At 37.9% G+C, this 25077-nt stretch overlaps 1 protein-coding gene across 2 annotated transcripts in view; it reads left to right on the top strand.

Annotated features, from left to right (window-relative positions):
- CR2 (complement C3d receptor 2) overlaps positions 1–23220 on the top strand; it is a 34329-nt gene extending 11109 nt beyond the window's left edge. Inside the window, exons 6-27 of one of the 2 annotated variants that reach the window (XM_059995460.1) lie at positions 233–409; positions 492–594; positions 1230–1315; positions 2484–2873; positions 4272–4460; positions 4546–4645; positions 4873–4955; positions 5476–5883; positions 6486–6662; positions 6742–6832; positions 7125–7201; positions 8114–8518; positions 8905–9081; positions 9156–9243; positions 9600–9682; positions 10543–10935; positions 11975–12160; positions 13256–13444; positions 14766–14789; positions 15487–15562; positions 19627–19732; positions 22551–23220. In XM_059995460.1, coding sequence (XP_059851443.1) covers positions 233–409; positions 492–594; positions 1230–1315; positions 2484–2873; positions 4272–4460; positions 4546–4645; positions 4873–4955; positions 5476–5883; positions 6486–6662; positions 6742–6832; positions 7125–7201; positions 8114–8518; positions 8905–9081; positions 9156–9243; positions 9600–9682; positions 10543–10935; positions 11975–12160; positions 13256–13444; positions 14766–14789; positions 15487–15562; positions 19627–19717 — 3593 coding nt within the window. In that variant the 3' untranslated portion in view covers positions 19718–19732; positions 22551–23220. The remainder of the gene's footprint in view (positions 1–232; positions 410–491; positions 595–1229; positions 1316–2483; positions 2874–4271; positions 4461–4545; positions 4646–4872; positions 4956–5475; positions 5884–6485; positions 6663–6741; positions 6833–7124; positions 7202–8113; positions 8519–8904; positions 9082–9155; positions 9244–9599; positions 9683–10542; positions 10936–11974; positions 12161–13255; positions 13445–14765; positions 14790–15486; positions 15563–19626; positions 19733–22550) is intronic. The other variant, XM_059995459.1, reaches the window with a different exon arrangement.
- The last annotated feature ends 1857 nt before the right edge of the window (positions 23221–25077 follow it).

The raw sequence follows: 25077 nt of genomic DNA, 5'->3' as shown, positions 1-25077 counted from the left end.
CTGGCATAGATCAAGGTACAGAAGGAAGATAGATGCAAGGTTGATCGTGTCTAAAATATGTAACACATGTTAGCCCCACTGCACCTCACCCAAAATAGTGTCTGCCTTATACTTTGGAGAATTGACATGACCACCTTCATCCAACTCCTGCCAACCTCAAGTTGGCTTAGGTTGTAGAGAAGAAAGTTCTTATTTCAGAAATAAAAGGACTCTGGTCCTGTTCTTTTCTCAGGGTGTCTACCACCTCCACATATCTACCACGGTAATTATAACAGATTGGATGAGGAATTCTTTGCAGTTGGACAGGAAGTGTCCTACAGCTGTGAGCCTGGCTATACTCTCATTGGAACTAACCCTATGCAGTGTACCTCCTTGGGAACCTGGAGGCATCCAGCCCCCAACTGTGAAGGTGCCTAAAGATCTATTCCATCTCAAGGAAACTTAGCTGTTTCCTGACTCTTCATGTGCCAGCCTTGTCTCTTTTTTCCTAGCGAAATCATGTGATGCCATTCCAGACCAACTTCTCAACGGTCATGTGGTAGCTCCTCCTAATCTCCAGCTTGGGGCAGAGGTTGCATTTGTTTGTGATAAGGGGTGAGTGCAAGGTGATGGGGCCTGACTTGGGGCCTATGATCCATAGCTAAGCATTGCAAAGTGTGACTTTAAAGGTAGTTAAAATTCTTTTCTCTCCTTTTCTTTACCCTTTATGATTAAGAATTCTGTTATTAAGCAAATTCCATTGATTTTCTCCAAATGTGTATATTGTGCATGGCCAGCCAAAGCTGAGAATTATCCTTTCATCATGTGCAAAAGCAAAGTTTAGGCTCCGAAGTTAAGGCTTCTATTATGGAGTCTGAATAGATGTTGGGGGTTCAGTAAGAGGAGCTCTTTGAAGTGAGATTAGGGAACAAAGTCTTTGATGTTTTCTTTACTAGGAACTGAGGTTATGCTCTTCTAATGGTCAAGAAAATCTTGATATTTGGATGCCAAAGAGGAAAGAGAGAATTCAAGAAAAGAACAGATCATTAGGACTGTTTTCTCTGTGTTTTTAGCTGGTCTGAAGTCCTCACATAGCTTGGCTGATTCACAATCTTAGACATTTTCCTTAAGCCAGAAATGCTTATAAAAATAGAGGCCATTAATACCATATACTTGAGAGAAGTGATGAATTCCATGCAACCGAGAATTGTTTTGTTCTGGTGATGATTTGCTGCCCCTTATTGTTTAAGGTACCGGTTAAATGGCCAATCTTCTAGTCAGTGTGTCTCAGAAGGAATGAGAGTACTCTGGAATAATAAGTTTCCTGTCTGTGAACGTGAGTAGAAAGCAAAAATAATCGAGTATGGATCGTGCCTCTTGATTTTTGGTGTATTCTCATGCATTTATCAGTTATAAAATCTTATCAATATGAACATATATATGCCACTTTTCTGTATGTTCTAGAATGCAGAACAAAGCTAAATTTATTCAGTTGACTACATATGGTATTGAGTATTCTATGTGTATAAGGATAAAGGCTCTCGAAAGTTACCCCTACTGAAAATGAATAACACTGATGTGCTGAAATGGTTTGGCTGTGTCTTCTTATGCCATTTCCTCATCTGATGAGCAATTCTTGGAGCTAAATGGAAATCAACCAGAAGTTTTGGAGGTTGGCAATTTTCCTTTATTCTAAGACTCACTCAGGAAAGGTGTGCATATACCAACACAACTATAAACAATTAATATTCTTCATGCCTATTAGGACAAATAAATAAAAGGTATGAGGTCACTATTCCAAACCTCTGATCACTTCCTGTGGGTCTTTCAACTGGGACCAGCATCAAAGGATGACAAATGACTTGCAGTGAGGCTGCAGTATCTTTTGTAACGGGACAGAATGTGGTCTCACTACTTATAGCACCAGCTGTGTGTTTGAAACAGGCACTGCACAATTAGTATGTTCCAGGTACTGTACTTGCCCCTTTCAGGTAGTTTTATGTCACTGGATTCTCATTACAACATTGAATTATACTAGACTAGGAAACTGAGGCTTAAAGAGGGTGAGACTTGCCTAAGGTCACACAGCTATTGAATGACTGTGGGGATTTGAAACCAGGTCTAATGAGCCCAGATTTCATTAGTCCATGTGCCTCTCCACGTGTGATTAGTATGTCATTAACATATTATTTTCATGTACTGTTTGCCTTTTGTTTCATTATTAAAGTTGATTGGACACAGAACTATTTAATAAGTTCTGTTTCATTGTTATTGTTTGGTCAAGATGGCTTATAGTCCTATATTGCTTTGTTTGCTGAGGATCAAGAGAAAGGTAAGAATTTAGGAACTTGGGGACAGGCAGGGACTATGAGTAAGAAATAAATTATACAAATTTCTAAGTCTATTTCTGAAAAAGTGACATGACCTATATTTGGACTTTTATCTAAATTTGAATCTTATTGTCATGATCAGTATGACCACATATTTTCTTTTCTACTTTGCAGGGATTTTTTGTGACCCTCCTCCTCGTATCAAAAATGGGCGGAATAGTTATCATCCTAGTCCCATAGCTATTAACGCTGTGGTGAGGTACAGATGCTCGAGTGCCTTCCGCCTCATTGGAGAAAGTATTCTTTTTTGTATAACTAAAGACAATGTAAATGGAATCTGGGATAAAGCTGCTCCTATCTGTGAATATTACAATAAAAATTCTATTTGCTCTGAGCCCATAGTACCAGGTGGATACAGAAATAAAATGTCTAGACCACCATACAGACATGGTGATTCTGTGACATTTACCTGTAATGCCAACTTCACCATGAAAGGAAACAAAACTGTTTGGTGCCAAGCAAATAAAACATGGGGACCAACACCACTACCAACCTGTGAGAGTGGTGAGTAGAATGAAAATAAAACTGATTCAGGAGCTTGGAGCCTCGCATTTCTGTGCAGATTAAGTTTGGTATCATTCTGAAGGAAGAACAGTGTGGATGTATGAATGGTAAGGGTGGAGGGAGGAAACAACGGAAAGGGTGAAAATTACAGTTTCCTGGCTTTTTCTTGGTTGTAGAGGGATGTAAATGTTCATTCAACAAACATCAGTAGAGCAAAGAATTTTAAACTGTAATGGAAAAATCTAACTAAACACACCTAATAATTGAATGGAATAAGTCCCACAAGGATGGGGGCGAGAGTTTGTTTGGACTGCGGGAATTGGGTTTTACAGTTTTCAACTGCATATCTGGGTTATTGTTAAAACGAGAAGAAATGTGGGCTCTAATAGCAAAAACACAATGAATAGATTTAAAATTGATCTATAAAAGCTGTTAGTATAGTCTGGCAGAAATGATGTGCTGTTCTCTTTGGCCTCTATAAATACTTTCTGAGTGATCCACTATTTTTCAAACTCATGTCCTAAGCAATAACATTTCAAATCAAGTAACTTTGAAAATAAGAACTACTGTAAGCTCTTCCTTTCCTTATTACTTGGTGTGGTTTATGTTGCTGCTGAACTCTAAATCTGAATTCCAGTTATGTAATTATGGGAACCGGCAATATTTGACAAAAATTATACCATCAAAATAAGGTATTTATTTTCTTAATAAAGAACAATATTGATAAATTCTAAATTGATTAAAGGGTTGAAAAATTATTATTAGAAAAATATGGTTCTATCTGTAAACAGATATATAGTCTTGGAGGGAGGGAAGATCTGAAGATAGTCTCAAGTGGGGTGACCATGAAAAACAATTAAAGATTATAGATAGGATTAAAGATTATAAAGATTTAGATAGGCCTATATATATTGACATGGAAAGATATAGATTATTAAGCAAATAAAGCAGGGCCTAGAATAATATGTATTGAGTATACATACACACCCAAAATATGTGTATAGATATATCACATCTAGGATCCAGAAACACTATATTACTAGTATCTGGCAGGATAACCCCATAAATAACAACATGCTACTTTTGGAGCAGAAAATAGGCTTAAGGGTAGAATGAGAGTATGAGTGAAAATGGACTTTTTTTTTGGTAATTGAAGTTTTTCACGCTGCAAATGTGATTCATAAAGTGTAACTAAAAATAAAAAATAATGTACTATTTGTAGTATAAAATGGATATAATTAAACCATACCTGTTTGATCTTTAAAAGACTGAGTTGAAAATTAATGACGACTGCTTAGCATAGACCATGTATCATTTATTTGGATGTATGTACTAAGTCAAAATACAGACTGTGAAGGAGCTATCTGATGACATTTTTCCTAATGTGTGTGTGTAAAGATATCTCCCTGGAGTGTCCATCACTTCCCACAATCGCCAACGGGTATCACACAGGGGAGAGCGTTGATTCCTTTGCCCCGGGATTGTCTGTGACCTACAGCTGTGAACCTGGTTACTTGCTTCTTGGAGAAAAGACCATTCGCTGTTTGTCTTCGGGAGACTGGAGTGCTGTCGCTCCCACATGTAAAGGTACCCTAAATTTACAATCAATGTTAAGAATTTGGGCTACTATGTTACTTGCCACACTTTGCTCATCTCTGGCTTGTTTTCTTAGAGGCAGAGTGTAAGCCTCCAGGACCATTTCTCAATGGGCAGTTAAAGAGGCCCACAAGTCTTCGGGTTGGTGCAACTGTGAACTTTTTCTGTAGTGAAGGGTGAGTGTCTAGAGGGCCTATGAGATTTAATTCATTTGACTTATGTGTGCATGGTGTGTACTGTGAAACCTGCAGAAGGTTTCTCTGTGACGGTCGATGGGCAGCTTAAGGTTGTGAGAGATAATGCCAATAAAAGGAGTTGGTGCCCACAAATTAAGTGAACTTGGATTTTAAATAGAGGGTTTTGTTCTGCCTAATAGTTCTGAATGACCTCCCTTTGTCTCCAGGTATCGATTACAAGGCCAACCTTCTAGCCAGTGTGTAATTGTTGGACAGCGTGCTTTTTGGACCAAATTTCCAGTATGTGAAGGTAGGTTAAGTGACTGTGGTTTGCAACTAGTTCCTTGGCCAGAGGTTCAACAGGACACCACATTCTCAGCTTAACTGAAAGTTTTCATGCATTTCTTACTATATAGGATCTCATAGAGCAAAGATCTCCCCCAGAGATCTTTAGATCTTTAAGGGATATGTTCTTCACTGAAACATCCTTGAATTACCTCTTTGTCCTTTGCTTACTCAAGTAAAACAGGGTTTCTAAGCTTTTCTTTCTCTGAAAACTATGTACAATTGCCAGCCAGGCCATGTACATAAAGGAGATTATATACTTGGTAAAAGAAATCAAAGGATCAGCAAAGTAGATATATTCAGGAATAAAGTTTTAAATCATACTTTCTGAATTATATTGCTATAGCCGCTTTGACAGATTCATTACAGATTCCAATATTACTGTCCCTGAACCCAGGATGTGAGAGTGGCATGTAGCAACACCCGAGACATTCTTTGTTTGTAGTACAGTCGGAATCTTGTCATCTCTCTCTGTAATTTCCTAGAAATTCTTTGCCCACCACCTCCTCCTATTCTCAATGGAAGACATACGGGCAGCTCTTCAATGAATGTTCGGTATGGAAGCACAGTCACTTACACCTGTGACCAGGGCCCAGAGCAAGGAGTGAACTTCATTCTCACCGGGGAGAGAACTATCCGTTGTACCACTGATAGTCAGAAGACTGGGACCTGGAGCGGCCCTGCCCCACGCTGTGAACTTTCTGTTTCTGAGGTTCGGTGTCCACCTCCCCAGATCCTAAGAGGCCAAATATCATCCGGGCAGAAAGATCAATATTCCTATAATGACACTGTGGTATTTGCTTGCGTACTTGGCTTCACCATGAAGGGCAGCAAGGGAATCCGATGTAATGCCCAAGGCACATGGGAACCATCGGTACCAGTCTGTGAAAAGGGTGGGTATTCCAATGCTCGGAACAGGTGCCACTGATTCATCCTTCTGAAGCGTTAGAGAAGGGGTTATGGACTTCAGCAGGGCCTTTTCCAACTTCCAGTCCCCTCAATTTTACAAAATATAGTGAAGATAAATTATAAAGAAGGCTTTTTAAACACTGTCTCTCATTCATTTTGTAGGATTATCCTTGGGGGAAAAACTCATTAGGGACCACTAAGTTGCCTATTTCTTTAAAGTGGAAACAACTGGGAAAAATGTTTGTCTTAACAGTGATTTCTTAAAAGAAAAGTGATTTTGACTTCAGCAAAATAACCCTACAGATAGGTCAGAATCTCCCATTAGAAATGTACAAGATGATTCCTTGTACAACAGAGGAATTGGAGCACCCAGTGGGAATGGAAAAAAAAAAAAATCTGCAGCTGCCTAAATGCAGGAAAAAAATTGACAACCACTGGTCTAAAATTACCCAAAATTGGGCTACAAGATTACTTCGGTACTGTACAACTGCCACCAGAGTGGAATTGTAGCATAAATGTCACTTTCTGTGGCTCAGTTTCTTTCTATCATTGTTTACATAAGAAAAATTCTCTGTCTTTCTTTTAGATTGTCAAGCTCCTCCTAAAATTCTCCATGGGCAAAAGGAAGATAGACACATGATTCGCTTTGACCCTGGAACATCCATAAAATATAGCTGCGACCCTGGCTATGTGCTGGTGGGAGAAGAATCCATACATTGTACCTCTGAGGGAGTGTGGATACCCACTGCCCCCACATGCAAAGGTTCCAGGCTTTGAATGTCGATGTTTTTTGGTTTTGAGATTGCCTTGAGTTGATTTCTCATCCTCCTCTCTTTTCTTAGTGGCAGAATGTGAACCTATAGGAAAGCAAGTCTTTAAAAAACCCAAGAACCAACTTATTAGACTAGATGTCAACTCTTCTTGTGATGAAGGGTGAGTGAGGACTGTCTCAGTCTGAACTAGGTCTGGTTTATCAGTTACACTGCAAGCTCTGTGTAGGAGTTTATCTCAAAGACCCCCCTGTCACGTGTTCATGGAAGTGTTGATCACTATGTTTCCATTAATGGAAACCATGCTGTGCAATGAGTGGGTCGTGCTGCTGCTGGCTACGTTTTTGTTCCTATTGATTCCTGTACCGAAAGTAATGTGTCTGCTATTGAGCCAATAGCTCTTGCTTAGGTTAGTGGTCACCAGATGGCAAAATGTCATGACTCTTTGTCCCTAGGTACCGGCTAAGCGAGAGTGTTTATCAGCAGTGCCAAGGCACAATTCCTTGGTTTATGGAGATTCGTCTCTGTAAAGGTGAGTAGAAAAATAACAAAGGATCTTGAATAATGTGAGATCTATAAATATGAATAACAGAGAGTCTAGAATCCTGTGAGATTTCTGTTTTAGGCATGTTATGGGATTAAGAATATTAGATTCCATTCTATTCACTGTGTCAACAGTTATAGTTGCACAGTTTTGCTTTATTTTACTTCAAAGCCTAGCAATCACTTAATTTAAATGCATTTAGTTACTGATTCTCTTTTGTGATATGGGAGAATAAGAATAGTGAGGTCAATGAGTATGTGAGCCACCATCCTTAATTTTGGGTACACTGTAGTTTAGTGGAGAGAAAGGGAACTGGTGTGGGATCTGAAGTCAGGTTCTATTTCTGCTGCTTATTGACCGGGGGCAATTTATGTAACTTCTCTGAACTCTAGCCTCTTATCTGTAACATTAGCATCAGACTGCAGACCTCAAAGTTATTATAATTAAATGATACTATCCCTCCTTTGCAGATGAGACAATTGCCTGTCAAAAAGTAGATGTTCAATCAACAATAAATATTCTTGGCTAGCCTGTCATATCACCACAGCAAAAAAATGTACCATCTCAAAAAAGTTTAATTCTATCCCTCGTGCCTTTTATTGACCTGCTGGTTATTAAAAAAATAATTCTTTTCTTAATTAATAATTTGCTATCAGACTTTACTGCCTCACAATATGATATTGATCTACATCTTCACTTTTAACACATTACAAAAATCTTTCCTATGAAATCTTTTAAACTGAATTTTGCGTCATAATGAGCTTTGATAGAATGCATATCATCACATCTCACCCATATCCTTCAAGAAACCTGATAACAAAAGATTCATACCAGCCTCATTTCTCTTCTTTGGTGTTTAATACTGGAACAGAATTGTACAGTAACTTTTCATCTCTCCAGATATCACCTGCCCACCACCCCCTGTTATCTACAATGGAGTACACACAGGGGGTTCCTCAGATGTCCTATATGGGACCACAGTCACTTACACATGTAACCCCGGGCCAGAGAGAGGAGTGAAGTTCAACCTCATTGGGGAGAGCACCATCCGTTGTACAAGCAACGATCAAGAGACGGGCATCTGGAGTGGCCCCGCTCCTGTCTGTAAACTTTCCCTCCCTGCTGTTCAGTGCTCACATGTCCACATTGCAAATGGATACAAGATATCTAGCAAGGAAGCCCCATATTTCTACAATGACAGTGTGATATTCAAGTGTAATAATGGATTTACTTTGAAGGGCAGCAGTCAGGTTCGTTGCAAAGCCAATAACACCTGGGATCCTGAAACACCAGTTTGTGAAAAAGGTAAAAACTCAGTGGAGAGGAAAATGAGGTATTTACTTGTTTATTCTTGTTTGTTATCTCCCACCCAAAGCTAGAGTTATGGAAAAAAGCAAGGGGGCACAGATTACTGTCCCATTTCTTCCATTCTGTAACAAAACAGTCTATGTGTGTTGTTGTATATATTCTTTATGCAAATGCTCCCTTGGATCTGGGATACAGTCAGGGTAGATAATTGAGAGGATCTTTTTTAAGGTTCCAGGTTCCTTCAAAAGAGCAGAAAGCATTCAGTAATGAATAAGAGCTTGATGATCTTTGGCTTAAAAGTTTCAGACTGTCTATTGTCAAGCGTTGTATACTTAGTGTTCTTGAGTTTTTGTTGGTATTTATGTGGGAAGTTTTTTCTTTAGGCTGTCAGCCACCTTCTGAGCTCCACCATGGTCGGCATACAGGTGGAAATAGGGTCCTCTTTGTCTCTGGGATGACTGTAGACTACACCTGTGATCCTGGCTACTTGCTTGTGGGAAACAGATCCATTCACTGTATGCCTTCAGGAAATTGGAGTCCTTCTGCCCCTCGGTGTGAAGGTACTTTCAGTTCCTGAGTTGTCTTTCTCTTTTATATCAGGCATGTATAAGTAATTCCAACTTTGCTCCTCTAGAAGCACCATGCCAACCTTTGAAAGAAGGTCTTCAAGAGGTTCCAGTTGGTTCACCTGTGGTACCAGTTAATATGTCCTGCCAAGATGGGTAAGTATGATTCATTCTCAGAAAGGGTGTCCACCTTGCTTTGTGCATTAATTCTAGCCTCAGTTTGTCTTGGTGACTCCCTCTAGAGGTTCCTCGTTGTCACACTAACAGAGATTGTGAGGTTCCAATGGCCTAAGTAGCATCTCTGACTTTTCAGTCCTTTCTTGACATGGAAATGGCTTTGCTGGGAGTAACTCTTAAGTCTAAAGTAGTTTGCTTACTTGAAGGGCCAGGAGTTTTGACTCCTTTTTGCCAAATTTCTTATTTAGAAGTGCTTCTGTATTAGTGGTTTGAGGAGGCTAGGTTTCAGAGATGTGATTTTTAGGAAGAGAAAACGTATTATAATCTCTCTCTAGGTACCGGTTGACTGGACATGCTTATCGGAAATGTCAAGATGATAGGAATAGGGTTTGGTTCCAAAAGATTCTACTTTGTAAAGGTAAGTTAAAAAAAAAGTTGTCAGTGGGTTGTAGGGGGTTAAAGAGAACAGGTCACTACAGAACTAATCTATACCTTAACAGTCGATGTGTTCTAGCTCAGTGTACATAAGAAACATGTTTTAGTGTTTGTATGGTACTAGCATTGGGAAACAAAATTGTCAAGTAGGAAATGAGTACAGTTGGCCCTCTGTATCTGCAGGTTTCATATCCATGGAGTCAGTCGACTGCAGATCAAAAATATTTTTTTTTATCCTGAAAGCTTCCAAAAGCTAAACTTGAATTTGCTATGTTCTGGCTACTATTTACCTAGCACTTACATTTTATTTACAACTATTTACACAGTGTTTACATTGTATTAGGTATTATAAGTCATCTAGAGATGATTTAAAGTATATGGGAGGTTGTGCGTAGGTTATATGCAAACACTGTGCTATTTTATATAAGGGGCTTGAGCATCCTCAGAATTTGGTATTGATGGGGGATTCTGGAACCAATCCCCTGTGGATACCGAGGAATGACTGTATTTGCCATATACCTGCTAATTGCTCAAAATTTTAAAAATAACAAATATAGACTATTTCTCTATTTCATGAGAACATAGCTGTATTTATTCCTTTCTTAATACTTTACTGTATTTTCTGAACTTTTTTTGGAATGAGTATGTGTTATTCATGTAGTCAAAAATTTAATAAAGCTTTTTAAAAGAAAGCATAATCTAGCATCTAAAATTTAAATAACTTAATAGCTACGTGCACTACATGCAGTTGCATAGTTTTATTATTTAGTTTTACAGTATCTGATTGAAGACTGTCCACCATGGTGTACTAGCTGAAGTAGAATTTCCTAATCTCTTCTGCAGTTATCCACTGTCAACCTCCACCAGTGATTAACAATGGGAGGCACAGGGGTGTAATGGCAGAACACTTTCTGTATGGAAATGAAGTCTCTTATGAATGTGACCAAGGATTCTATCTTCTGGGAGAGAAAAGTATACGGTGCATAAGTGATTCTAAAGGACGTGGATCTTGGCGTGGACGTCCCCCACAGTGCATAAAATCTCCTCCTGTGACTCACTGCCCTAATCCAGAAGTCACACATGGATACAAGCTGAATAAAACTCGTTCTTCATATTCCCACAATGACATAGTACATGTTGCCTGTGATCCTGGCTTCATCATGAATGGGAGTCACTTGATTAGGTGTCATACTGACAACAAATGGGTGCCAGGTGTACCAACTTGTATCAAAAAGGGTAAGATATTTTCAGGACTAAAATATGGGATGTTGCACAGAATAAAGAAAAAGGGTTTTGAACCTGCACTTGCCATGCCGCCTAAAGAAAAGCAAGTAAAAGCTAAGGCAGTCATATTATTTACAAAATACCTGCCTTGCCTTATCTTCTCAGCCCATTCTTTTTTTCCCTTTTCTTTCTAAGCTTGTTGAAAAAAGGTACATGAATGGATAATGGTTAACTTTGAAACTGATGGAGTCTCCCAAGTTTATTATTTTTATTACTTTAGAATGGGGAAAATGCACATACCATTTTGGGCAAATGTTTGGCAGTAATATTGCTTGATAATTTGATATTTAAGGCTGTGATACCAGCCAGAAAGGGATCTTTGAGTATTCTGGAGAATGGAGCTGGCCTTAAAACTCACTGAACTGTCTTGTAATTTTAGTTATTATCGGTAGTTTTATTCCTATCAGTGGCTATCTACAACAGAGGCTGCCACCTGGCGACCAAGAACTGAGTTCAAAACTGTTTTCTTTGGCTAGCACAGTATTATTTTAAATGAAACCCATCTCCACCATCCAAGGCAAACAGTGAACCTGTGATACAGTGAGGGCCCCCTCTGCTTTCCTGCAAGGTACCATTATCTTGAATTGGGCAGTGGCTGCCATTTTTAGAAGGACAGGTGCTCTGTGACTTACCATATCTGGTGGCTTCACTTCCTGTCTCCTGTAGATATTTGAGGGTGTGACACTTGACTACAGCCTTTTTACCATTTAAAGAGAAAAGAAAAGATTACTATTCTCTGATAGACTACAATTGTGGGCTGTAACCACTGATGTTTCATTATCTTACATTTGACATTTGTCTTCAGATCATATATGATATAGGTAGGAAATGCAAATCTCTGTCCTGTACTGTTTGGTTTGGGCTAAATGAATACTTTTGGATACTGACTATTTGGCTTGTTGCCTGCCTTCTTTCTGTATCGCTATCACCCATTTGCTGGCTATGCGTTCCTCTGTACTAAATTAAAGATCTTTTTAAATTGGTGTCTAAGCTTTCTTAGGATGTCAACGTCCGTTTAAGATCCCCCACGGAAATCATACCGGTGGAGACATAGCTCGATTTTCTCCCGGAATGTCAATCCTGTATAGCTGCAACCGAGGCTACCTGCTTGTAGGAGAGGCAGTCCTTCTTTGCACACATGAGGGAACCTGGAACGGACCTGTCCCTTATTGCAAAGGTGTGTTGTTTATTTGTTTTCTTATTTTTTAAATAAAATTTTTCCCAAATAGATATATTCAGTTAGGTACTTTCAACTTAAAGTAGCCAAATAAATGCATTAATTGGATCATTTAATTAAATGCATTTAATTGGATTAATTTAATTGGATTAATAGATGAAATCATCTAAATACTGCAAAATAAGAAAAGTGGCTGAGGCTCTATCTGAGCTATCACTTATGTAGTCATTTAAATATGGAAAGTTGAAGTCTTTATGTAAACCAAACAACTAAAGTACAGATTGAATTTACACTGTGGTTACAGTTATGATAAGTGTGCATTTGACAAAATACTCATAAAAAGTAAAGTTATCTTTTGAATATGTTTCCTCTAAGTGGTGATCGGATTTGGGTATATTTTTATAAAAGTTTCAGAATGTCATTTTCATTAGCAGTGCATATGAAATATGAGTAATGAATTAATACTGAATATTAGTTGAGACTTCTTACCATATGCCAGATTCTGTGCACAGCACTTTGCATGCATTATCTCATTTAATCCTCCTGAGAACCATATCAGTGATTGGTGCCATTATCCCTGTATTATAGATGAGGTCCCAGTAGAATGGAGAGATTTGTAACTTACACAAAGTCCCACAGCTAGAAAATCCTAGAGTCAGGTTCAAATCCAAAATCTCACACTATTGGCCCCTACACTGAAAAGATGAAAGAAGAAATGAGGAAGCATTTACATGTAAGAAGAATTGGAGAATAAGAGTCAAAGTTGATGAAACAAAAATTCAGAAGTCTTAATGTTACCCATTCAGCCCTCATCATTTCTCTAAGAATCCATAAAATTTACTCAACATTATTGGTTTAGAAACTAAAGCACAAAGAAGGAAAGTAATCTAGTATGATTACCTGGACGTTCCTGAGGTAGATGGCTGACACTAAAAGACTATGCCTAGGACATCATTTTGTGTTATTTCAGTGAAGTTTTACTAACTGAGAATAAACTAAATTGGTTCCATAAATCTTTCCATTAAGGGCAGTATCTACGTTCTTGGTAAAATGTCAAAATATGACTCAGCTTCAACTAGATTTCTTTAATTTCAGAGGTGAACTGTAGCTTCCCAGAGCATATAAATGGAATCCAGAGTGGTCTGGAGCCTGGAAAAATGTATCAGTATGGAGCTGTCATCACTTTAGAATGTGAAGATGGATATACGCTAGAAGGCAGTCCCCAGAGCCAGTGTCAGGAAGATCACGGATGGAACCCTCCCCTGGCTGTTTGCAAATCCCCAAGTAAGTGCAAAGGGCTTCACTGCAGCTCCTACTTGTTTCACTGGAAAGAAGAGAGTGAGCAGTATCCCTCAATGTTAGGGACTCCTGGGTTTTAAATTGACATAGGTCTGTGACCAGTGGTATAGTAACAGACGAATTTGAAGTCGGTGGTCTATTGTAGTAAAAGTGAGACTTTCTAAGAATGGGAGAAGGAAAGAAAGAAAATAAAGAGAGAAGAGCACTAACTTAAAAGGTGCAAAACTAACAACCTTACAGAGTTGTCCTTTGGTATCCTCAGGGGGATTGGTTCCAGGACCCCCTTGGATACCAAAATCTGCAGATGCTCAAGTCCCTTATATAAAATGGCATAATACTTGCATATAACCTGTGCATATCCTCCCATATACTTTAAATCATTTCTAGATTACTTATTATACCTAAAACAATGTAAATGGTTGCTGGGCTCGCAGTGTGAGTTTTGCTTTTTGGAACTTTCTGAAATTTTTTGCTTTTTTGAATATTTTTGATCTGTGGTTGTTGAATCCACAGATATAGACTGTATTTTGAAAGGAGTTGCTGCTGAGACTTCTGTTATTGCTGAATCTTGATTTATAAGTGCTTAGCAATATGACAGGGGCCTCCAAAAATATGTTAACCAACCTGTTGTAACAGTTAATGTTTGCATTCTGACCTGAGAAATCCCTGATTATAAAGCTGATTTTATTGTTTTTTTTCATGGATGAACTACCCCAACTTAATTAAGGTGGAAAAAAAATGTAAAGGCGAAGGGAGTTGTTACATAAGAAATGAAGAAAAAGTGGGTAGGGACTTCCCTGGTGGCACAGTGGTTAAGAATCCGCCTGCCAATGCAGGGGACACAGGTTCGAACCCTGGTCCGGGAAGATCCCACACACCACGGAGCAACTATGCCCGTGCGCCACAACTACTGAGCCTGTGTTATGGAGCCCACGAGCCACAACTACTGAAGCTCGCGTGTGCCACAGCTACTGAAGCCCATGCGCCTAGAGCCCATGCTCTGCAACAAGAGAAGCCACTGCAATGAGAAACCCACACACCACAACAAAGAGTAGTCCCCTCTCGCCGCAGCTAGCGAAAACCTGCATGCAGCAACGAAGACCCAATGCAGCCCTAAATAAATACATTTATTAAAAAAAAAAAAAAAAAGAAAGAGTGGGTATAATTCAGGGTTCCAATATCTCTTTTTAAGTAGACTTAGAGAGGAGGGGGCTGAGATTAATTTCTGGGACATTACCATGGGACTTTGAGATATGTGGAACCATGCAACTAGACTAATATTTTCATGATTTTGTATTCTCCTTAGGCTCACTTGTTCCTCTTATTTGTGGTAAGTTTTCTTAAATACTTGAAGAAAACTTCTAATGGTGATTTATAAAAATGTATGTAAAATGTGAGGCCCTATATCCTGACTGCTAATTTTTTTTTCACTTTAACTCATAAGAAGTTATCTTTTTTTTAGTGTTTTAAGTATCTTTTAATGTGCACTTCCCATCACAAACTGTCACTTTTGGATAGCATGGAATAAATAACTTGAACAGCTATTCCCAGTTTTTAAGTTGAAAGTTAAAGTTTACCAAAAATTTAGTTTAACTCTTGATCTTTTGCATGATTTGGTTACTATCAGAATAGGCTGGCTTATTCTGCAGTAACAAAATATATTTCACAACCGAGAGTTAAATGTTGCTATGCAAAGTCATGGGATCCTGGTGTCCTGAGCTCCTAATTTCACCCCAGTGACAAGAATATTACTGATAAAACTGAACAGAACAGAAAAGCTCAACAGAAACTTGACTGGAGCCCTGTGGTCAAATGGTTGGTCCTTTAGATTAAATATGGACTGGATTGAATCCAAAACTTTAGGCCCACATACGATGATCTAGGAATTCAGTATTTATATGGCTGAAGAAGAACAAGTAGAAAAGTCACGTAACATTTTCCCCACCACTAGGAATAGGCCCCACAGTCACTTCAAAACAAGGTAGGTCACATTTTTCTAGCATTTGATACTCTGATTTGTTTTCTAGGTTTTTCGGCAGGGGTGGTCACTCTTTTCTGCTTGGGTGCTATCACCTTACGCATGATATTAAAACACAGAGAACGGTAAGTTCAACGCATGCTTGATCAAAACGCACAAAAGATTTTGACTTCTTGCCTGAAACTGAACACAGAAGGACAAGTTAAATGAAATAAATACTGCAGTGGGATAACTGCAATAAGGTATCTTGTGTTAAATAGAAGGCCCTTTCTGTAAGAACTTAAAAGATAACAAACTAATTTTATTTGAATGGTGTTTATTCAGATCAGATTATGTTTATTTATACATAATAAAAAATCTGGAAAACAGAAAAAAATCCCAGTCATAACAACTGTAGGTATTTGGTACGTTCCTATACAGGTATGATCATTTTTCTTATTTATCTTTTTCCTTTTAAAACTGAAATTTTGGCCTTAGAGTCTCCTGCCTTAATTTTTTTTTTCATTTAGCCTCATGTACAGATTTTTTTTTATTAAATCATGTTTTCTTCTTACCTACTTAATTGCGTATTTTTTCTATTATATGTATCTATATTGTGGAAATTTTAGGTTGCTTCCACATTTATTTTGATAATAAATAAGATATGAGAAACACCTTTAAAGAAACTTTTTCTACATCTCCTTATTTCCTTAGCCTAGATTCCTAGAATTGCTAGGGATAAGTGTATGAACATTTAGATGCTTAGTAAATATAGCCAAATGACTTTCTAGAAGGTTAGTTCTAACTTGATCATATGTCAAATAATTAACATATCTGGATGTATTGTGTTTCTGGATTCTTTTGTTGTTTTTGTTGTAGTGATCTGTCTATTCTATCACAAACCACTTTGTGTTTACATAGTATAGCTTTCTACTATTATAATATCTGATAAAGCAAGAACCCCGTCACTATAATTTTTTAAGCTTTTCCTCTCTCTTCTGTTTGTTTTTACAGGAGTATTAGATGATTTGTCATTTTCTAAAAACAGATATGTTGTGATTGCATTTAAGTTTATAGATTAACCGTTGAAAACTGGCACACTTTCTGTAATGCTTTCCCATTCAGAAATTTACTAAGCCTTTCTATTTGTTCAAGTAATCTTTTCTCTCACTTGGTTGTTTTCATGACTCCTTAAATATACTACTAGGTTTGTATATTTTGCTATGTTTTATTAACCAGAAATTAGACATACTTTTACATTTTAACTTATTCTTTTTAGAAAACATTTGTATCCATAAAGTAATGTTGCCATAGTGGGTCATGTGATATTTGGTGAGGACACAATCAAATGGACAGTGCTTGGGAATTTTCATCAGAAAAGTTTCCATAGTGGAGGAGATATTTCAGATGCATCTCAAGAGAGTGTAAACAAGGGGAGAAAGGTATTCCAGGTAGAAGGAGCAGTTTGAGCAAAGACCCAGAGGCTTGTCATTCCATCATATATTACGAGAACTACATAAGCAGTTGACATGACTGGGAAAATAGTATGTGTGATGGTGATTGAAGGTGAAGGTGGCATAGGTTAATGTGGAGGAGTGGCATAAAAGACCCCCCTGACCATATAAACCTTGTGGAAATTACAGAATATTCTGATAGGTGCAAAGGATACATTTTTAGCAAATGATATCATCAGGTATCAGCCTGGAAATGTTGCATGTACTCAGGTTCTTAAGTCTCCATACATGCTAGTGTTAGGGAGGATAATTATGTGAAGTCTTACCAAATCTCAGGTAACTTCCAGTGGGGGATGACCAAGTCATGTCACCCTAAACATGTCACCCACAAACTCCAGCAAAATTACTTTAACATGCCCAGTCACTTGGATCTATCTAAATGATCTGATTACACTGTTCACAGTTCTATAATGCCTAGTGCAGGCATCAGACATGAAGGAGTTACATTGAAACTATGTAATAGTGGCATCTTTGAACCTGAATAATTTGCTTTAAGCCTGGGAGGGTCTGAGCACAGTTGGTCTTGCAAGGGTCTACATTTGAGATGTACTTTTGGCAGTAGTGTTTATCAGAGTATGTATCACATTACCCTGGTTTTGTGAATGATTTCAGGAGAAACAGTGCTCTCTGATCAAAAAAGATTGGGAAATAATTCATACTACATTTTTCTCATGGTGATTCACAATGACCATGAGAATATTTAAAGTCCTACAATAAAGACGCCTGTTTAATTTTTTAAAAACTAATCTCTCAAACTAGTTGGACTGCAGAACTTTTTTTTTTTCTCATATAATGAATGCTTTTAACATCCCATTGAACTAATGTTTAATTTAACAGTTTTGGGGAAATCTGGAAAGATGGTCAAGAGCTAGATCATCAAAAGCCTTGCATGTGATGACAAGGAATTGGTGTTTATCCTGTAGAATCTTAAGCAAAGAAACAATACGTTCAGATTTGCATTTTTAAAAGAAGGGGCGGTACTGGGCTGTCAACCAAAGCAGCAGTGGTGGGGCTCAAGAGGATGGAATAGATGTAAGAAATACTTTCACTATGAAGAAGATAGGCTTTCCAGGATTTAGTGAATTGATGAATGTGGGGAGAAGGGGACACAAAGAATGAGTCAAGCAGATGTCACTGGGTGGACCCAATGGTTCATCAAAAGAAGGGAGGGACATGTTTGTGGGGAAAGATGATGAGTTCAGTTCTGACCTACTACTTCCAGGCACCCATGACGTAGGAATCAAGAGAGAGGACTGGACTCAGGTAGATGACATTTAAATCACAATTGAAGCCTTGGTACTAAACAGAACATAGAAGATTAAAATAGGGATGAGAACAGATCTCAGAAGGACAGTAATGCTTAAGAGGCAGGAGGGGAAGGAACAGTCAGAAGTAAGATGAAAGGGGAAAATAGTTTCACAGAATTCAAGACAGAAAAATGTCTCAAGAAAACAAAACTAGGGATGTCATTTGCATGGCTTTCCTCACAGGAAGTTAGAAGATAATTTTAGCCAAGGGTAATTTAAATAGAAATTTAAGTAAAATAGAAAATGTGGTCTCTATCTCCTTCCTTCCTGCTTCTAAGTTTGCTATCAGAGCATTGCATGTGTAGGAAAATTTGCAAACTTCAGGAATGCCTACAAGCTCAAACAATTCATAATGTTCCAGTCTGATTATTAAGGTTATTAACATGTTTTTATCAAATACTATATTTAAGTGTCTCAGTTGATATGAACCAAATATATATGTTAAACTAAATTCTTAAGCATCACTCACTTGTTTTATTTCCATTTTTTAACTGACTTCAATTTAGTTTCTGATACTTGATGTAGACATTTGAGTTGCCTTAAATACTTTTTGTAAGTAAGATGAGTAATGAATCATTCGAAAATTGATGTCTAGTAACAAAATTAAATATTTTTAAAAGTCATCCTAACACGTGAAGAAGAGACTATGTTATTTTTTTCTTGTCTTCTAAGATATTTTAATAAAACCTAAATCTCACATTAACCTAAAAGTTACCATTTTGTAATAATTTTAATGTATATTCCCCTTAAATATGTAAGTTGACCTCTTAAATATGATAGTGAGTGACAGGCTGTAAGTACCCTCAACAGTAATCTTTCTTCCCCAATAATTTTGTATTACTTTATCTCAGAGTTCTACATGATAGTACAATCACATTTTATTGTCCTTTGCTAATTTTGGCAAAGAGTTTTAGAAACACAGCAAAGTACATGTGCTTTCAAAGAATAAAAGTAAAAATGTCTTCAAAATAATTTAAAGCTTTTAGTACTGCATGACTATGTAAGGATTTTGAATTAAACATCAAATCTAAAAACTTTCTTTTTAAGTTAGATTGGAAGATTGGTTCCCCAAAGGTAAATTTATGATCATATTATAAAATGAAAGCTTATGACATTTTTTCAATCTGGGAGTCATAGTTATTAGTCATTAAGAGTCCTGCCTAATATCAACTTCTGTCTCGGATACTTAGCAGCTTAGCAAGTTGTTTTTATGGGTCTTTCCAAAAAACGGGGGTTACTTCATAGGATATTTAAGACAATAAAATGAAATCATCCATGAAAAGTACTTACCTGGTGTTGGGAATTATGGAAAGGAAACAACTTTTACACCTTTATAGTAATCATGGCCAATGAGTAAAGAATTTCTTTTTTCTTTTTTCTTCCATTTAGCAATTACTATACAAATACAAACCGTAAAGAAGACGTTCGTTTAGAAACACTGGAAGTATATTCTGTTGATCCATACAACCTAGCAAACTAATCAGAAGACAAACGGGTATCTAATGAAATTTTAAATATTCTTATTAATTTATATGTCAAAATTTCCTTCAATTTAAATTTATCACTAAGCATAGTACTAAATATATATGGTTCTGTTGCACATCTTTACTAATCATGCACAAAAATTGTTAACATCTATTTCACATTGCCAACTATGTCCCTGTTTTTGTTAAAATTTATTCATCTATTCAACAAATATCTAAATAAATAGCAAAATAATTAAGAATAAGATAAATAAGAACATGATAAGTATTGTGGAGGAAAAGAAAGCAGGAAAGGGGATAGATAGGGCAGGGTAGTTGGAAGAGAAGTTCTCACTAAGAAAATGACATTTGAGCAAAGACTAATGTGAAGGAGCTAGCCTTGTAAAGGAAAGCGCATTCCAGGAAGAAAGAACAGTAAGTGCAAAGATCATAATAAGGTGGTGTGTTCCTGCTGCAGTGTGGCCTTGCATGGACTGACCAAGGGAGAGAGTGGCAGAGACGAAACCAGAGAGGTACAGGAGGAGGGTGAGGATGGTGGATCCTACAGAGTATGCTAGGTCATTGTAACGAGCGTAGTGTTTATTCTGAGATGGGAACCACTGGAGGGTTTTAAGCAGAGAAGCAAATGATCACTTTAACTGCTGTGTTAAGAAGAGAGTGTAGGTAGCCATGGGTAGAAGATGGGGAATCCCTGTGGACCCTATCACAGAACTCCAATAAATTGTGAGTGGCTACCAACAAGCTGGTGAGAAGAGTTCAGATTCTGCATGCATTTTTGAGATAGTGACAGTACAGTTTGCTGACAATTTGTATCAGGATATGAGAGAAAGGGAGGAGTCTATGATGATGCCTGGGTTTTTGGCCTGAGTAACTGGAAGGACAGAATTGCCATTAATTACAACTGAGAATGAAAAGCAAGACTGGGGAGAAAAATGAGTTCCACCTTGGAGATGTTAAGTGTGAGATAATCTAATAGACATCCACATACAAGTGCCGGAAAGGTAGCTGGATGTACAGGTCAGCACTTTGGGAATAGGACCAGGCTTGGCATACAAATTTGGGCCTTGTCAGTATATGGATGTACAGAATAATGAAACCGAGTAAGATCATCAAGGGGGTGAAAGAGGCTAGCGAAGAGGAAATGTCCAAGTGCTGAGCCCTGGATCCTCCAACATTAGGAGTCATGGAGTGGGGAGGAGCCAAAACAGGGGTGAAGAAGCAGCTCTGATACAGGACAGAACCCCAGAGTGTGGTGCTCTAGAGTCATGCAAAGAGAGAACTTTAATGAGGAGGGAATGATAGACCCTGTCAAATGCTGCTGAGAGATCGGGAAAGATTAGTCGTGAAAACTGACCATTGTGTTTAGCAGCACAAGATTTGCTGGTGAACTTGACAAGTGCAGTTTTGGTGTAGAGGAAAGAGGCAAATTAGAGCTGATTGAAGTGACCTTAAGAGAGAATGAAAGGAGAGAAATCGGAGATATTAACTCTTTCAAGGAGTTTTTCTATAAAGAGGAGCAGATAAGTAGAGTAATGGCAAGAATAAGAAGTAAAGGGAAGTATTTTTAAGAGTGGAGGAATAGCTGTTATTCCTGTAAGCTGAAGAGAATATTTAGCAGGAAGGGGGAAAATGATGGCAGGAAATAAAAGGAAGAATTGCTGGAGCAACATCTGGGTAAGCTAGAAGGAGTGGGATCTAGGACTTAAGCAGAGGAGTAGACCTTAGATAGGAGCATGGCCTTAGTAACAGGAGGGAAGGTAGAATATATGGGTGCAGATGAAGGTAGGTGGGGAGATGTGATGATGAAAGCACATGTGGAAGTTCTCTTCTGTTGCTTCTGTTTTCTCGGTGAATAAAAAGAAAAATGATCAGCTGAGAGGGAGATTAGGAAAGGAGATGTTAGAGATTTAAGGAGAAATGAGAAGGTATTAAACAGTCACCATGAGAGTTGAAGCCTGAATGATAGGGAGTATAGAAAGGTTGACAGGCAACATGAAGAGTCCCCCTGAGGTTCCCAGGAGAAAAAGGGTGTGAACATTTGACAGTTTGCTAAGCCCAGGCCGTACGCTGAGGCTCTTTCATGCCTTATCTCATTTAGCCCTCACTATAGCTTTAAAAGGTGTGTATTATTCCAAGATAATACCTAGGTGAGCATATAATATCCCAGCTGAGAAAACCAAGGCGAAAAGGCTCTCTTGGCCAAAGACTTGGGGGTCAGTAATTAGCAAAGGTAGAATTCAAGCTCCAATCTGACTTCAAGCTGCTTTCTCCTACATAATCTATAAGATATAAAATAAAGATACCACCTCTGCCCTCTTGGAACTTATTTTAGTAACAAAAATAAGACATATACATATCATAGTGTAAGATTGAGTGCTAAAAACAAGATACAGAAAAACTGCTGTGGCAGTTGAGGAAGAAAAGTTTCCTTGTTGCTAGTGAGTCATAGCCAAAGAGAAGAAGAGAACAGGAGAGACTACCAGAGTGATCTCTAAATCCAAAGCCATGGGAACCCAAAGTAAAGTTATTACCTAAATGTTTGTTGAATGAATATTTGAACGAGTGAGAATGAAACCATTGCTTCAATTTCTCCCTCATTTATTTTTATTCATATTTATCAGTATAAAATTTAATTATTATTTGCTTTACTTCATGTTATATGAAGAAGGACCACTTAATTGAATGATACCTTCTCATAGGCTTGATGCTCCATTATTTATAGCACTTTTAATTGGTATATATAGAGAGAATGTTAAAGCTAATATTTAAACTTTGAGTTATACCACTGCCTTTCATGCTGTCTCCTAAATAGAAATTCATCTATTTCAGTATGCCTTGTTGCTTGAACAACAAGAACCAACTGAACATTGGTTGGAGAGAAACCTAATATCAGCAAGTCTGTTGGCATGGTCTCAACATCAGTGAGATTATTTCATAAGTTTTAGCTCCTATATGCACTTAGCCTCAAGCAGAACAAAGAAAATTTGCTTGATGATAAAGATGGAAGCCCAGTTTTACTGCTACGTGCTCTTCAAGGACTTTTTGAAGCCTCACCTGCGACATACTTGGAGCCAGGCTATGGATATAAACAGTTAAATAGCTCTGAAAATTGTCACCTTTTTCAGGAAGGCACTAAAAAGAGCTGTCCTTGTGTCTAGACTCTTCTTTTTATAATCAGCGTACTCACTGTTACCATATACTTTTGGTTGTAGTGTGGTTTAAATTATTTAAGCAAAGTATGAAGCATATCCTGTGGCTATGATGGGCATACATTTTGGGCGAAGTCTGATTTTATTTTAATAGGAGTATCTTTCTCTGATAAATGTTTCACTTTTATTTCCTCTTGGTTTGAGTTTTTCTCATCGTATATACTTTACCTTTGCATAATCACTCAGTAATTCCAATTTGCACAATTTTTGTAAATTATGGGAGTCAAGTTTTAATTCTGAAGTTTAATTATGAAGTAACTGTAGTTGCTTGTAAAATGTCATTTGATAATGTGTACATTCATCATTCAAATAAATGTTGTCTTTAAAGAAAAACACTTGCCTTATGTGATTTTTTTTTTTTCTGGAGTCAATGAACTCTTGAATAACGACATAGTCTTAGGGTTTTTAGAGTTCCTGATTTAATGTTGATGCATTCTGGATCCCACCACTTCATCATGTTAGCCAAACTCTCAACCCCCAAACTCAGTTCCCTCATCCTCAAGGCTTAGCAAGCCAATACTTTCCCCCAGGGCACTCATTCTCTCCTTCCACACTCTAAATCCAGCTGTCAGTTTGCTCTGTTCCACCATTTCAATTATTGAGAAAATAAGATCTTGCTCATTGGCTACCACAGATTTACTCTCCCCATTTTCTCTCAGACTGTGTATGCTGTTTGACATCTTTTTTAAAGAAATTGTGGTTAAAAAAACATGTAACATAAAATTTACGATCTTAACCATTTTTAGTGTACAGTTCAGAAGTATAGAAGCGCTAAGTATATTCACATTGCTATGCAACAGATCTCCAGAACTTTTTCATCTTACAAAACTGAAGCTCTATATCCATTAAACAGTAACTCCACATTCTCTTCATCCTTCAGTCCCTGCCAACCACCATTCTACTTTTCCATTTCTATGAATTTGACTACTTTAGATACCTCATATAAATGCAACCACACAGTATTTGTCTTTTTGTGACAGGTTTATTTCACTTAGTATAGTGTCCTCAAGGTCCATCTATGTTGTAGCATGTGTCAGAATTTTTTTCCAGACTGAACAATATTTCACTGTACGTATATACAATATTTTTTATTCCATTCGTCCATCAGTGGACATTTAGGTTGTAATGCTGCTATGAACATGGGTGTGTAGATATCTCTTCAAGACATTGCTTTCGGTTCTTTTGGATATATACCCAGAAGTAGTATGCTGTTTGGCATCTTATTCATTCACAGTCAGTACCATTTTCCTTTCTACAACTTGTCTGTTCTTGCACCTCAAGCCATCTGCTCTATTATACCTTCATCTCTACTCTATTCTCCTTCTTTATCATAGCAGAGGATGAAAACATCACAGGATAACTCTATTTCCTCTCCCTTTACCTTCAAGCTTATTTATACCCACTCATCCTTATTCTCATTTCCACCTACCACTTTTTACAGACTATACAGTTCTCTTCTCATCCCTTGTTGTTTCTTCCAGGATATTGCTCCCTCAGTAATACCATCTCTCATCACTGGCTTATTCTTTCCACCTACAAATATGTTCAAGCCAGTACCCATTCAGCTGCAAGTGACAGAAATCCATCTCACACTGGCTTAAACCAAAAAGGAATTTTATTATGCCACATGAGAGAAAAGGTCAAGCATGCAGCTGGCTTCAGTTAAAATGGGAATTAACTATTCAAATCATATCCTCAGGACTCTGTTCCATTCCCTGGTTCTGTTTTTTTCTTGCTGGACTCATTCTCTGATAGACACTCCCTAAAAACGGGCAAAATGTTTGTTCACGATGCCAAGTGCACATCTCGTCAGCTTAGCATTCCAGCACAATGAACTTCTTTTGTCCAATAACTCCTGCAAAAGTGCCTTCATTACCTCTGATTTGTCCAACTAGGGTCACATGTCCCCATTTCAACCATTTACTAGGATGAGAGCAGTGAAATAAGCAGATGACAAGGCCTAGGCTGCTTGTCCAGGCTTAGAGCTAGGGATAGGATTGATCTACCTCAGTTGTTCTCAAGTGGGGCACTCACACCTCCTCCCTGCAGAGGACATTTGGCAATGTCTATAGACGTTTGTGATTGTTACAGCTGGAGGAGGGGAGTGCTACTGGCATCTAGTGGGTAGAAGTCAGAGATGCTGCTAA

Source organism: Delphinus delphis, chromosome 1, assembly GCF_949987515.2.
Source record: "Delphinus delphis chromosome 1, mDelDel1.2, whole genome shotgun sequence".
NCBI classification, from domain to species: domain Eukaryota; kingdom Metazoa; phylum Chordata; class Mammalia; order Artiodactyla; family Delphinidae; genus Delphinus; species Delphinus delphis.
The sequence above is the reverse complement of the archived record's forward strand: the minus strand, read 5'-3'. Positions and strand labels throughout refer to the sequence as shown.